Source organism: Pyrus communis, chromosome 13 (genome assembly GCF_041283825.1).
Source record: "Pyrus communis isolate YQ-2024b chromosome 13, ASM4128382v1, whole genome shotgun sequence".
NCBI classification, from domain to species: Eukaryota; Viridiplantae; Streptophyta; class Magnoliopsida; order Rosales; family Rosaceae; genus Pyrus; species Pyrus communis.
The window spans coordinates 4,857,495-4,872,484 of NC_142577.1; the positions used below are offsets into that span (position 1 = coordinate 4,857,495).

Sequence of the window (14,990 nt, forward strand, 5' to 3'; positions counted from 1 at the left end):
ACACTTAATCTCACACTAGCATGTTATCTTAGCTTGTACTGCTAGTAGTTTGGTTTTAATTATTCACATTTCTATTATTATTAATGCTTCCGCACTGTGCACATGGCTACATCACCCTCACGTGACAGCCAGCACACCTTGATTTCGGTCGGGGTGTGTCAGGCCCTCAATGAACTTCGCCCACAATGGAAGGAAGAACAGGTACGGATCCTCCTCCATTAACCTTCCCTCCAGTTTCTGTTTCCCCAAGGCTAAGAATTTACTTGAACCCTATACCCTTCTTCCTTTTTATTTTTTATTTTTTGCTAAGTTATTGAAATCTTACTGTGCATTGATGTCGATTGCTTCGGGTCACTATGTTTTTCGTATCTGTAATTAACTCAAATTACGATTGGAAGGTGATAAGATTGTTGGTTGCATTGTACATCGCCATTGTTGCTGATTTTGCCATTGTTTAGCCCCATCTAGTTTTGGACAGTCCATGGTGTTTGGGGGGGGGGTGGTGGTGGTGGGGGGTGTTGGTGTGGGGGGTGAGTTAATAGTTTGATTATATGTACTAGAATTGTATTGACGACTGTTTAGTATTCTCCCGATAGAAATTCAAACATCATCCTGCAATCAAAACACTGCTAGAAAGTGGGACTGTTCTTCAATATGGTGCTCGCACCTTGAATGAGGGTGGTTTTCAGGTAAATTAGTAATTTCATTTCAAGTTATATTTACATGATATGTGTACATAAATATGATGCTAGTTAAATTTCAGTCTATCGCATATCCAGTTTTCCCTGGAGGAGCGGATATTGGATGTTCAGCTGGATTTTTAAATGTACACAAAATAAAAGGAACTCTTAACTGCAATGAAATCAGGTATCTTTTCACCAAATAGTTGTTTCTATTCATTATGTCTAATTATGTGAAAATAATTATACATGCTCAAAATTTCAATTGTTACAACAAATGCTGGTAGATTATATTTGTTAAGTCACATAATTCACGGTTTATCATTTCTGTTGGAACATCAAGTGGTCCAAATGGTCCAGCTTGTAGTACATATTTGTCATGGCTGAAGGGACGTGGTAGTATCATGGATTGGAAAACTCAGAATCTTTTGATGTGTTACAGAAGTGCTTTCACTTCTATGGATTGCTTTTAAGTTCATGAAGATGTCTAACTTATTAGTTATATTACCTACAGGCATGCTAGCTGCAGAAGGTACATTCCGTCCACTTAATGGAGGCTCAAGCATGGGAAAATATTGGGATGCTTTAAGAAATTCATGGATATGGGAAGAACTGTACAGAGCTCACAACTTCTGACCAGTTAGTAGAAAAATCCTTTGCTTTCTGTTTTGGACTTTGAGTATGGACTTATTCCTGGCCTGGCCTGTTAAGTGCTCTAGAACAGTGAGATCCTGTTGCTGCTTATTACTTTGATTAGTATTGTCTTATAATATAGCTTTCGTTCAAACCTTAATCGCCAATGTTTGCTGCCCATCAGCTATATAATGAAAGGAATAGCTCCCTGGACGCTGAAGCATGGAAAACCAGACCATGAAGCAACAAATGTGAGACGGTATTCTGAAAACTATTCGAACCATAGATTTGCATAGTTACCACATAGACTTGCATAGTTACCACACTACTGTTTGGCACTAAGTGATTCAAATATATGCTGGTTGCACAATTTCATTCTCCAATTCAATATCCAAAGCCAGATGGGGTTTTATCTTTCGATGTTCCAACCTCCCTGCACAGGTTTTTAAATACGAATATTTTCTTAAGCTGTCAAAAACTAGAGTATGCCTCTATGCTTTTGTACTCTCTAAATTTTTCATTAGCCGTCAAAGAAGTAGCAATAGAGACTGATATTCCGGCTTGCTCTTCTCCTCTTTTGTAGTAAGAGAAGTATTTAATTTTATTTGCTTAAAATAGGAGCAACACAAATCATGACCATGATCAACCAGCTCACCTTCGGTTGAGAGACCTCAAGATTCCTGAACTCATAAATTTGCCAGAGTATGCTGGTATCGAGTCAAGATACTGTCCTGCGCATGTATACGAGTAACGCCCATTCTATCATTGCTTGTATTTGATTGATCATCTGTAAATGGATTCTCTTATTCATCTCAAGTTTTAAAATGTAGGTATGTACCTCATGAAGGGGGTGAGCTGAAGTTGCCGATCAATGCTCAAAGTTGCAGATCAATGCACTCATTTCCCTTACGCACGTTAATGTACCGATTTTGCCTTGATGTGTGCTTACAGGCATGAAATATGAACGACCCGAAGCAAGACATTAAGTGGACTGCACCAGAAGGAGGCGGGGGTCCTGGGCCTCCTGGCTACTCAATAATGTAGAGAATAACTACTTGCTTTGCTAGTCATTGCTTGTGTATGCAATTTTGTAGCGTTTGAAAGGAATAAGTACGTTTTATGACTAATTCATCTTCTAAACTCAACACTTACAAAACTGCATTTCTTCCTTGAATTTAAATGTTAGGAGTTATCCGATCCAATTGGTTTACGGATCGTAAACGCAGTCCATTAAGCAAAGACGGGTTGTAATTGTATACCGGTATTTGAAAACGTAATCCATTGAGCAAAGACAGGCTGTGATTGTATAGCGGCATTTAGTAACATGTCTTCCGGGCGCCCTAGAGCACTCACGGTATTGTGTGTGGTTTTGCCATGACAAGATCATCACATTATCCACCACTCTTGATTGCCTCCTATTTCAACTGAGGGCAATAGCTATGGGATTATAAAGGATAAATCAACGACTACACATTCTAATTTTCAGTAAACAATCTTCATAATCTAAATCCACCGTAAATACCCAGAACAAAACACAAATCACAAGGTGCTACAACTATGATAATTCGATCTACAGCTAAAATGATATGCATACAACTGACTACAAACAAATGCTAACTGGAAAACATTTCTCAACAATCCTTTGTTACAGATTGGTTGGCCTCTGATGTATTCTCTTTCTGGCTTGGCGAAGGCACGGATCCTCCTAGTTTCAAGTCCCCACTTTGTTGTTGCTGTTGCTGAAGCTGCTGCTGCATCTGTTGCTGCTGAAGTTGATGGAATTGATGCGGATGAAATTGGTGCTGCTGCTTCTGAGAATGAATCTGGAGCTGTTGAAACTGCTGTGCAGTTAGAAGGGTGTGCATAGCTTGATTGGTTGGATAGAATTGCTGCTGGCCCGCCCCGCCAAAACAAGCGTAGTTCATCACAGGTCCACCATTTGGCATAGCTTGGCCAGTCACAACTTTCAGATGCTGAATTTCTTCTTTCAGTGCATCGTTCAATGCTACAACACAAAAAAATAAAAAATAAAAAAAAAACAACAATATTGTTTCGGCAAGTCAATTTCATTCACATAAAGATCAAGAACCAGAAGTTACATGGAATCGGAAAAGCAAGAAAACCTCCACAAACAAGATGCAACAGTTTTGTTTGTTTTTTGGTTCCCGTTATGGGCAAAGATCAGAATGAACTATAACTTCTACATCCAATGCTAATTGGCTCAATTAATGAAACTTCAAATATGATGGCCGGTCCACTTCAGGTTAGCCAGCATGTTGTTTATGGCTACTAGAACATTGTAAACGGGCATAAATTCAAGGTCAATCTTTCTTGCCCATATCAGTGGTGGAGGTAGGACCAGAACAGTTTATACAAGCCATGAAACTAGATCCAATGACTGTATACAGGATACGACATAGAAGCAAATAAAGGGGCTAAGAACAAAAATGTAATCAATTTGATAGATTTGATAGACAAGCAGTAAAATGGTCAATGCAATTATACATTTCCAGCTCGGTAATAAAAGCAGCAAACATGTAAACCCCTCAAACAAAGCATTCATCATAAAGATGCTCAATTCATGCAATATAAATTTAAAAACACTAAACCAAAATGAAAATATACAAACAAAGAATCATTCTACTTAATTTTAGTACCTTCTGGATAAGTTGAATAAACCACAAAATCATAAACTCATTATGCACTAGGAAATGTCAAGGAACCGAAGTTCGTTTGTAGAATCTTATATCGTAGACTACCAGAAATTAGGTATTTGGTAAAAGTACATGCAGAAAAAAATCATCATTGACAAAAATCAGAATTAGCAACCAATTTCTATTCTGAGTTAACAAGAGGAAACAATGTCTGCCAAAATCACTTATGGCATCTTGTCAACCGCCATCTTGGATTCTAATCTCCAACAGAAATCAAGTATATGTATGTTAGCATCTACTTACTGGATCGTCCACTTTGTACAACATGTAAAAATCATGCTCAATTCTTCCTTTCAGTGTGTCAGTGTGCTTATATCATGCTCAATTCTTCCTTTCAGCCAATGACCAGACAATTCAATAAAATTAGGACATGTGGCTTTTCTTGTTTCTATACATTAGTCATTACTATAAAAAGAAGAAGAAAGATGACAAAGATAAGGAAAGAAATACTACACATGAAAATTAATTCTAATCATGAAAGGAAGAAGGGGCTCACCATCTTGCAAATGAACCTGTTGCTCCATTGTTTGCAAGCGCAGTTTCAGTTCACTGTTCTCAGCAGTCAGACCATTTGTATCTCTCTGCTCATAAGAAAAATTCATAAGAATAATCAACTTATATCCTCATTATGTAAGCTAGATAAAACAGCCATGTGACTAATGCAGTGAATACAAAGGGAAATCATAAGCTAAGAGTCATTTACGCAGTCCAATGAAGAGAACCTGGTCTAATAAAGGACTGGGTTAAGCCGATGAAATTTACCTGCAAGAGAGTCAATTGAGCAGACAAGGAAGTTGCTTCTGTTTGCAATGTCTGGACTTTCTGTTCAAGCTCAGCAATATATCGCATTTTCCTTTCCTTTGACCTTGCAGCTGACTGCCTATTTGCCCAGATCCTAATGCATGTCAACCAAACGTAAAATATTAAGCATGATGGTTGAAGCAACAAGCAAAACAAGGGAGCAACCAACTCTTTTATTTTCATTTAAGAAGGGAAAATGAAGATGGGTAAAAACTAGAAAGCACCAAAGAAAATCAGATCCACTTCAAGGGTAACAAGATGTCACAGGGGCATTAACAGAAAAAAGGAAAACAAATCAAGCCAAGCCCACCCTTACCACCTAATACTATCTAGACATGATTCTTGAAAGATCAACTCCATTGCCTTAAAAATCAGCCTATATGAAGACTGAAGAGACAGAATCATAAGGGTGTACTTCTAGATATGAACCAGACAATATGATGAGATGAAGTCATCAGATAATCTTACTCTTGGGTAACGTGAGTATAATATACGATTCATAAAATTTTCATCCCAGACAATTTTCAAAAAGAGTAATATATATTGAATGATACTGCTACATGAACTATGGTCCACAACCACTAGAGCAATTGGTTTGAACAACAATATTTCTATTGAACTCGATCGAAGTATTACCGATTCTAACAACAATGCATCTTAAGGGACCCAATTAATTTATTGTAGTCCAATTAGGAGAGTAAATGACTATTACGTATCAAATGAGCAACATAGAAACCTGGTACATTAGAACTTGAAAGCAACTTACCATTTAAAAAATAAAAGCAGGGTACAAGTCAATTAGTAAAAAACTAGGAAATGCATTGTCTACCACATCTGGCGGTAAACCAATGTCAAACACCTCATACATCAAATTATTTGGAGCTCCTATGCAATAAGTACAAAGTTATTCACCAGTGATACACTACAATACCAACCTTGAATGGATTCTTAAAAAGCTAAGAACTTTGACTGCAAACCATAAAGAAAACATTGCATGAACTCAAAACAAAAAACACAGACTATTGTCTGGATTTACAAACGCTAATAATTTTAGAACACCATAATCGTCAATCCATGCCACATGTGTCTGGATAAACACGTGTCCTTGCATATGAAACACAACTGCTATCAACAAAGGAAAAGTAGACTCATCGACAAAATTTAACAATAAACTACGTTTATTAAGAGACTAACAATTAAGTATTCTTAAATGGTAGGATTTTAAAAAATGACTACCTAGGCTTGAACACATGTTAAAATTACATGCAAAAGCAATAGCAATTCAAAGTATTGTCAACTCAAGTTTGCTACCAAAAAATACTAACAGCTGAATTCCTAGTTAAAGAGTAACATTATATATGATTACTCAAGAATTAATACCTCTTTGCACGTTTTGGATCAATCAGGGCAAGCTCAGCAAGCTTAGCAGCTGACACGGCTTTCTTGGAATCAGCTGCATTGATATCTTCTGAACTGGAGACCAGCATCTCCGGTTTGATGGTTGACGACCCATCCATTGACTGGCTATGTTGGTGCCTAACTCTGAGTCTCTCATTAGAACCGATGGCAATATTCTCCGCGGATGAGGTGGGTGATCTTGATACTGGTGCTATTACTGGAGCAGGTGCTGCTGCAGAAGATGAAGGCTCCCCGAACTGAAAGGATGATGTAGCAGATGATGAATTGAACTTTTCCATATCAAGGTACATAGAGAACAAGTCTTCCTCAGTCTCATCCGAAAATGAAGGGCCATCCGCACCACCCACAACACCAAGGTCACTATCAAAGCTAATATCATCTGGAAGGGTCAAGATTTCCGAATGGGCACGTCTATGACCCAATTTCCTTGGTGGGTTATCTGGCATTCGGCTAATATCATGGCTAAAGTGACCAGAGTCTGCACTAGCACCTGAGGCCAGCGGAGGAAACGATGCTGAAGAGGATGGTTCAGGTTTCACATTGAAAGCAGCTCCGGTTGGCAAGAAACCTGAGTACCTGCCTGATGGGGGTGGGAAACCTCCACCATGGGCAGGGGACTTGTCCTTGTCCATCTGTAAGAATCACAACCCCTAAAATTTACCCTTAAAAATAGCTAAGATACCAAACATCCCAATAAATGCCAACTCCCTTCGGAACAAATCAAAATCTAAACCAAGCATCCAAATTCAGATTCTCAAACAAGAAAAAGAGGCAATTGAGATACGAAACAACACGAACAGACTCCCTCCAACGAAAAAAATTGAAAGTTGCATAAATAAAAAAAACACTAAGAAATGGAGATCTGACAGCGACAGGTGCAAAATAAATACACAAGATTGAGCTACAAAAGGAAATTAAGCAAACACATAAAAGAGCTTCAACACGAGAAAACCCTAGAAATCATCGCAGAGCAAAGCACACAGCAGCTGAAGATGGTAAATTTCTGGGAAAATATGGGAAATTTTGTGGGAATTTTCTCAGGAAAAAGGATATGGGGGTTGGAATTATTCTTACAGACGCAGATCTTCGGATTGGGAGGTGGAACGCTAGAGAGGATCAATCACGCAGGCTTTTGAAGAAAGCGAGATTCGAATGAGAGCAGTCGCATGCAGATAGAGAGGGATCTTTGAGACGAGGAGGAAACGGAAGCTTGTGAGTGACGATACAAACATAAGAGTATTATACAACATCATTCCATTCCAACCGGAAATGTTGCTCCCACCACGTAGCCTGTCGGAGACACGCAAATTTCACTTCGGTTCGCTTGTGTTTCACGTACATACATTATAGGAAAATAGATAAAAATAGGCATTTTTCTCAATTTCGGGATAGAAATAGGATTTTTTCTACAATTGAAAATGACCTAATTGCCCTCGTATATAAATAAGTTATTTCTTCCAATTTTCTAATTTATTCCTCTCTCCTCTCTCTCGAAGAACCCTAACGATGCACTCACCCTTTAACAACCCACCTCACCAGCGGCAACCCTTTCTCTCTCAACGATGCCCATCTTTTCACCAATCCCCTCTCTCCTTTCTTTTCGAACTGGTGACCCAAGATTCAGATCACATCTAACTTTTGGGTGACTACAATGTCCAACTCACAATCCCAAAAGCTTGGTGTGTAATGAACAATGTATTAAAAGCGTGAGGCGTGGGCGAGGCATCCGAGGCCAAGCCCGGCCTAGGCGTGAGGCATGAGGGGTGAGGCAAAGCCTCACAGGATTTAATTATATATATATATATATATATGTTTTATATATTATACATATAATTGTATAAAAATAATACTATGTAAAATAAACATTCATTCTCAATTATTCATTCAAATTCATTGTCATTCAAAAGATAATATCTTCTAAATTCATCATTCAAAGGTAATATCATCCAAATTCATCATTCAAAAGGTAATACAAACAAAGAAAACAATCATTCATCCACATCCTCTTCATAGAAATCAAAATACAAACAAAGATATCAATCAATCATCCAAATCCTCTTCATCTAATTCTAAATGAAAGGCATCATCCTCTTCATTGCCAACTCTAGATGACCTTGTAGGGTATGTCATCAATTCATCAAAAGATTCTTCCGAATCATACTTCACATTTCTTCGACTTGAGGATTCTTCATTACCCCGTTTTCTTTTGTATGTAATAGGACCCCGAGGTTGAGTAGGCTCGCGAGGAGGAGTAGGCTCATGAGGAGGAGGAGTAGGCTCACAAAGAGGAGGAGGAGAAGACTCTCTAGGCTCTCGAATGTATGGGCCACCTTCATAAACCGGGGGTGACACATTCCTTACGGCCTCAACATTATACAATAACTCATCCTTAAGCCATGTTAGATCTTCGGGAAGAATAGGATCTTCTATCTCCGTTATCCATTCATCATCGGAGGCAATTTCTTCCACAACAATAGGATCATACTTCTCCCTCTTTTTCTTACTTCTCTGTTGTAAAGCCAAATTATACTCGACATAGGCTAAAGCATTAAGCCTTTTGTGTTCAAGCCTATTCCTTCTTTTTGTATGAATCTACAAACAAATCAATTCTATTATTACTCAAGTCTAATCGTCTTAAGCAAAAATGACACTTAAGGTACTAATAAATTAATAATATATCTACTTACCATTGAAAATGTGCTCCAATTCCTCTCACATCTCGACGCACTACAAGTAAGGCTTAGAATTCAGATAGCAAACTTCCTTAACTCGGGTGTTTTATGCCCAAAGCGCTCCCACCAAGCCGCTAAAAAACAAATATTAGTAAGGTAAGTAATTTAAGGGTTAATGATAAAAAGATATTAACAATTGACTAATTAAATCTTACTTGGTGTTCGCTTTTTCCTAGTTTGCATAGCCATAGAATCCACAAATGGACCACGCTTATCATTATATAAATCCAATTAACAATTGGCCTCTTCACGTTCTTTCCCTTTCCCAAGCATCCTATCCATGTAAGCAAACAACACATTTCGCACTTCATCAGTATCTAAGAAATTATCCTCATATCGAAATTGTGGGTTTAAGTAATAGCCTGCCGTATGTAGTGATCGATGAAGTTGATCGTCCCATCTACGATCTATCTTTCTCCAAATAGGCATATATTTTTTCTCCACTTTGTTAAGATTGCTTGCAATTTTCTCTTTTGCGGCATCCATCAACTCATATATAAAACCCATGGGAGGTCTCTCCTCCAAATCAACCTCTCTCAAAACACAAACAAGAGGAAGAACACCCTTAATGCAAAAGGAAACTCAACCCCAAAACTCACGATCATGTAACACATGATGCTTAGCCAACTTTGCTTCACGAGATTTTGAATAGGTACTTTCCAACCATTCTTGGAAGGCAAACAAAGCAACAAGATTTTCCTTTTGCTTTTGTAAGCTTTGTAGTGTAAGGAAAGAAGTGGCAAACCCAGTGATCGCCGGACGAAGAATTTCCAAATTGTTGGTGTACTTTCTCATCAAAGCTAGTACCCATTGATGCCCATATAGATACTTTCAAATACACCTAGCACATTTGAGTGTGTCATCAAACCATGCCATCTTAGAAATATCTTCTAGCATCAAATCAATGCAATGAGCCACACATGGAGTCCACCATACCTTCTATTTCCTCTCTATAAGTTTTTCCCCGACATTCTTGTAGTTCGAAGTATTGTCGTATATAACTTGAACCACATTCTCCTCCCCAAATTCTTGAATAACATCATCCAAATAGCCATACAACAAATCTCCATTCTTAATAGAGGTCGTTGCATCAACCGATTTCAAGAACCAAGTACCTTACGGGCTATTGACAAGAAAGTTGATTAAACACCTACTTTTGCCATCCGACCATTCATCCGACATAATAGTGCATCCATATCTCTTCCAAGCCTTTCGATGTTCTTTCATCATAGTTTGTACATCCTCAACTTCTTCTTTGAGCATCCAAGTTTTATATTCATGGCTTGTAGGAGCATTAAAGCCAGGACCAAAATTGTATACCAATTTCATTGCATTAACATAATGTTCATTGTTTGCTGCATTGAATGGAATGGTACTAGTGTAGAACCATCGCGGAAGTGCTCGGGATGCTTGTCTTCTTTCCTCTTTTTTGAAAGGTGTATTCAATGTGGCTTGACGAGCTTCCGATGTAACATACCTATCAAGTGGTCCCCTTGACCTAGGTGGTAGAAAAGAACCGGTTTTTGTGAATGTGTGGCATTCACACTCCCACTCCCACTACTTACATATGGTGTCCTTGTTGTGCCCATATCGACACTTTCACTTTCTTCTCCAGCACCACGACACAACTCATGGCTAGCTTTCCTCTTTTCTTTAGTTCCCATAACATTAGCAAAGCATTCTTCCTTCACATTGGGTGGGACTTTTTTACAACTTATCATTCCTCCCGAACTTACACCACCCAAGTGATGTTTGAATCTAGAAATTAAACCCGTGCATTTGTGGTTACAAAAAACACAATAGAAGTGCTTGGTGACAAGATCCAAATCTTTTGTCCATTGCCAACCAAAATCTTTCTTAGAAGAAGAAGCCATATTCTTCAATGCCTAAACAATAAACATTCGATGCATATAGCTAAGGAACCAACAATCTATTAATTTATGCAACAATTACTATGATGACCAATTAACCATACTCAATTTATGCATACAATTAATGAAATATATCAAGAACAATTACAAAAGTAATTTTTTGAATGAGATAAAGCAATCCAATAAAAAGCTTAATAGAACACTTCGAGAAGATGGACAGCCAACAAAAATTGTTTGGAAAATTCACATGAGGCATGCCACATATAGTATACCAAAGATACACCATAGAATCATGAAGAAACAACCTAATTAGTAAAAAAAAAGAGGGTATCTGTCACATACAGATACAGTTAAAGTTTTCCAACAATAGTACAATACCAACATGGGACTAATTTTTCTATTATTTTTATGTACACAACACATACAGCCCAATCAGTTGGATCATCCAACAAGGGATCAAGCAACAAAGCAGGTCAGTAAAACCCAGCCCTACAATTCTACCTAACATTATAAAACTCAACCCAGCAGCCCTACGTATCCTTCTCCCATCCCCTAGAGCCTTTAGCCTCCTCCCCTTATACCTCTACTCCTCTCTGTTTTTCTGCTTTCCAACTCTGGCTTTCACACCAGTTAAAAAAAAAAAAAAATCAAAAAATAAAAAAAAAATCAAATCCCTAACTTTTTCAGAATTTCATAAACCCTAACATTTAAAATAGGGGATTTGATTGTGGGCTTGTTGATGGTGCTGGGGTGACGGCGGTAGGACGATGACGGCGTGGCAACTGGGAGAGGACGATTGACTGGGATAACGCGGCTGTGTATTTCTGGCGCTAGAGAAAAGGGTGAAGAAGGCCATAGGGACTCGGGAGGATGATTGAAGGTAGTGGAATCTGTATTTTGAAACTGAAAACCCTTACCAAACGGCGTTGTTTTGTGTTTGGGTGGTTTTTTTTTTCTATAAAAAAAAAAAAAAAGGGCAGACAAGGCGCTTGAGATGCCTTGAGGCGCACCTCCACCGCCTAGGCGTCTCCGATGAAGCCTTTTGCCCACTCTAGCAAAACAGAGGTGTTAGCCTCACCGCCCAGCCTCAAAGGCACCCTAGGCGCGCCCCGAGGCAAGTTTTTTAAAAATTGTTATGAATAATAATTCATCCACCAAAGCTCTCATAAAGATCGCATGTGAAGAGTGCATTTCCAAACTAATGACCTTCTTGCCAATTTCTTTGAAATTCTTAGTTTCAAGGCACAATGGGATTGGATGAATCAATATGAGCCAAAGCCCACTACGAGTAATGTGGGTTTCTTTACGATATTTGGGGAATAATTTTTTCAAGGTTTGATTATGGGTTTTGATTTCAAAGTGGAATATTTATGAGTATTAATTTCTGGGTTCGTATGTTTTATGGACGTCGGGAGCTTGAGTAGTAAAGTCTTGTGCTATTAGTTCAACCAACTCAATAATTTTAACCAATGAATCTATTGATTCAAAAGCATGGGAGTTTCTTGGCTTTGCCTGTATTTTGTGAGCTCGTATGTTCTAAGGCTCGGGTCAAATATTTCTTGGCTTTACTTTCAGTTTTCTAAAAATTATACACTGTATGCACACGAGTAGTTAAGTCTAATTTTGACCTAATGAGATTAACGACACAGAAACACACCCTATACCAATCGAACCTATGACATCGGATTTTGAAGACTTAAGCATGCTTTGTGTTGTGCATTTTTCATTTAAGAAAGCAGATATTGTTAATGTTACCACAAACTTCTCCCTTTTCCATTTACTAACAAAAAGTACATGACAACTAAATTTCAAGAAAAGTAAAGGAACATAAAAAATCTGGTCCCTACTAAAGCTATTTAGCATATCACAAAAAATGTTCACTTCTTGATGCCATCTACACGAAAGCTACTGAATTTGTCATGGCACTAGCAATCCCAATGTCGTCAAACTGCGAAAGGACCTTGTGCACTTCCACAGTCGCTGAATGCTTTGACGGCAGCACTATCATCGTGAAGTTTTATTATTCTACCTCTAACGTCCCTGTCCACCCGAATTGACAAAAAAAAATTCTGAGCTCTTTCTCTACACTCCATTACACTCACCAATTGCTGACGATTGAGACAATGCAGAAGCTTAAGGCCTTTCACTTTTTCATTCCCCTGTGGCACGCCAAGATCACACCGTAGACATACGTTGATGCTTGATGACCCTTGGAGATTGCCATCTTCAGAGACTCAATTCTGAGTCAAGAATTTTGTATCTGAAGTACCATCACATCCCTTGGTTGAATAAGGCCTCGAGATTGTTGCACTCCCTACACCTACACTTCTTCATCACTTATCTGTGAAGTCAGTGGGTTGAACCTTTCAAAGCTTCGAATGTTGATGTGTTTGAAGATGAGGTCATGTTCGACGAGTTGGTTGAACTTCTTGCACACCATTTTTGCTGAATATAAGGAACAAAAAAAGCAGGAAGCAACCTCGGTGAGTATTTCCAGAAGAAGCCGTCCGAAAAAGATTGTATGAAAGTTAGGGTTGTTGTACATTTCTTCATCGTTCTGCCTTTCTTCATAGTTCTGCCTTTCTTCATCATTCTACAATTGGATGAAGTGTTTGTGCTTGGACAAGCATGAATAAATACACCACCTCCACCTTTAATGCAACCCAAAGTCATTCATGCACAATTCTGTAATTAATTATCACAGTTTCCTAATTATGCATAATTTTTTAAGCTTCTTGTTTGTGTATGCACAATAACCAACTGGATGTGGTGGTTGAGACTTTACAACCTAACCATGCACACACAATAACCAACCATCATCAGTCATAATTCAGACAACCCTCGAGAACCCAACCACAAAACAAACCTATGAGACCAATCCTTGACTATTATTTTTATTTTTTGGATTTGTTCACATGACATGAAGATGTCGTGTCTATATATTTTGCATGTCATGTGCATGGTGTATTTTTTGTGCATATTACATGCATGGCATGTGTATTTCCTATGCATGTCAGTCATCATGCACAATATCCCAATAACATAATAAAAAGATAGGAAAGCATTGATGAGTGGGAAAAAGTGGTGGCAAAGTAGATATAATAACGATAACATGGTAATGATGACACCTTGGGTTAGTTTCTTTTGTAATTATGCCTAGTTTTTAAAGCTCTTGTTTGTGTATCTTTACGAAGAAAAATTGAAAAGTATGTTTGTACCATACCTAACTAATCTTGAAACTACCAAGTATCAGTCAACTTCATACCTTCAAGGACCCACTAAGGGGGTCATGCGGAGGCACCCTTACCGAAGTGAAGGAAAAATTTTGTCATAGCTACGACCATGTGAGAACATTTGATCACATAAGCAAACTAATAACACTTTAATGTAGGCATGCATTCAAAAACAATTCTAAAACCCATGGCTTTCAAAGCCTAGTGAATGATGAACCACAAGACTCTTTAACAACATTAAAGAGAATGAAGGATTTCGAGATTCATTACCCTTGAAGCTCATCCTTGTTTACACAAAGGATTCACCCAACTGGTGGGCCTTCAAGTCACCTCCTAGCTCCTTAGATCTTCCTTGTGATTTTCTTCCTTTTGATTCTCCTTTGCTCCTTGAGGATATGAGGAAAGGATCTCCAAGAACACCAAAGGTTTGGTGTCTCTAAGTCTCCACACCAAGGATGAGGTGTGAAGATGAAATGGATGACCTAGAGGAAGAATTATTGCTAGCTATCCCTCCCCTAAGTGGCCGGCCTCTATAGAGAAAAACAGAGAAAAGGTTTCTCTTCTTTGACGCAAGAAAACCCTAGTGAGAGAATGGCTATAAAGTTGCCTTTATATCACCTCACATGTGAGTGGCAAACTTGCAATTAAGCCAAGTTTGCACCCACTCACCCTATGGCCGGTTTTTGACTTAGTTATTGGGCTAATTTCCATTTAGTTTTAGTTGTCATACAACCTAAACTCAATGGGCCCTGTGGACCAAAAACCCTTTTGGGCCCCGAAACCCAAAACCAACTTAAAAGCCCAATACGAACATTTCGTAAGATTAATTAACTAATTAATTAATCTTGACCATTCTCAATTAAACTATTTAATTGCTTGTCCATCTCATTTCTATTTCTTCACTTTC

The 14,990-nt window shown here is 38.3% G+C and overlaps 1 protein-coding gene, 1 long non-coding RNA gene and 2 pseudogenes across 2 annotated transcripts; 1 reads left to right on the top strand and 3 right to left on the bottom strand.

The window, feature by feature from the left end:
• Positions 1-771: 771 nt before the first annotated feature.
• LOC148691640 (uncharacterized) lies at positions 772-2,057 on the top strand. The gene is made up of 4 exons (XR_015954812.1): positions 772-867; positions 1,195-1,403; positions 1,498-1,564; positions 1,932-2,057. It is a non-coding gene; the product is annotated as an uncharacterized LOC148691640 (long non-coding RNA).
• A 735-nt stretch (positions 2,058-2,792) lies between these two features.
• LOC137736957 (putative transcription factor PosF21) lies at positions 2,793-7,584 on the bottom strand. The gene is made up of 5 exons (XM_068476284.2): positions 7,322-7,584; positions 6,209-6,879; positions 4,790-4,922; positions 4,524-4,608; positions 2,793-3,318 (listed from the first exon to the last, which is right to left on the bottom strand). Exons 2-5 carry the CDS (start codon positions 6,877-6,879, stop codon positions 2,945-2,947), a joined length of 1,263 nt encoding a protein of 420 aa, XP_068332385.2. The 5' UTR covers positions 7,322-7,584; the 3' UTR covers positions 2,793-2,944.
• A 703-nt stretch (positions 7,585-8,287) lies between these two features.
• LOC137737358 (uncharacterized) lies at positions 8,288-9,891 on the bottom strand (annotated as a pseudogene).
• A 2,853-nt stretch (positions 9,892-12,744) lies between these two features.
• Positions 12,745-14,990, bottom strand: part of LOC137737359 (26S rRNA (cytosine-C(5))-methyltransferase NOP2B-like) — a 43,338-nt pseudogene continuing 41,092 nt past the window's right edge.

Excerpts from the sequence above, each read along its gene's own strand:
- LOC137736957 (XM_068476284.2), bottom strand. The coding sequence starts at position 6,879 with ATGGACAAGGACAAGTCCCCTGCCCATGGTGGAGGTTTCCCACCCCCA. Across the intron at positions 4,609-4,789 it reads CTCAATTGACTCTCTTGCAG|AGAGATACAAATGGTCTGAC; the intron begins GTAAATTTCATC and ends TCTTATGAGCAG. Across the intron at positions 3,319-4,523 it reads ACAGGTTCATTTGCAAGATG|CATTGAACGATGCACTGAAA; the intron begins GTGAGCCCCTTC and ends TTTGTGTTGTAG.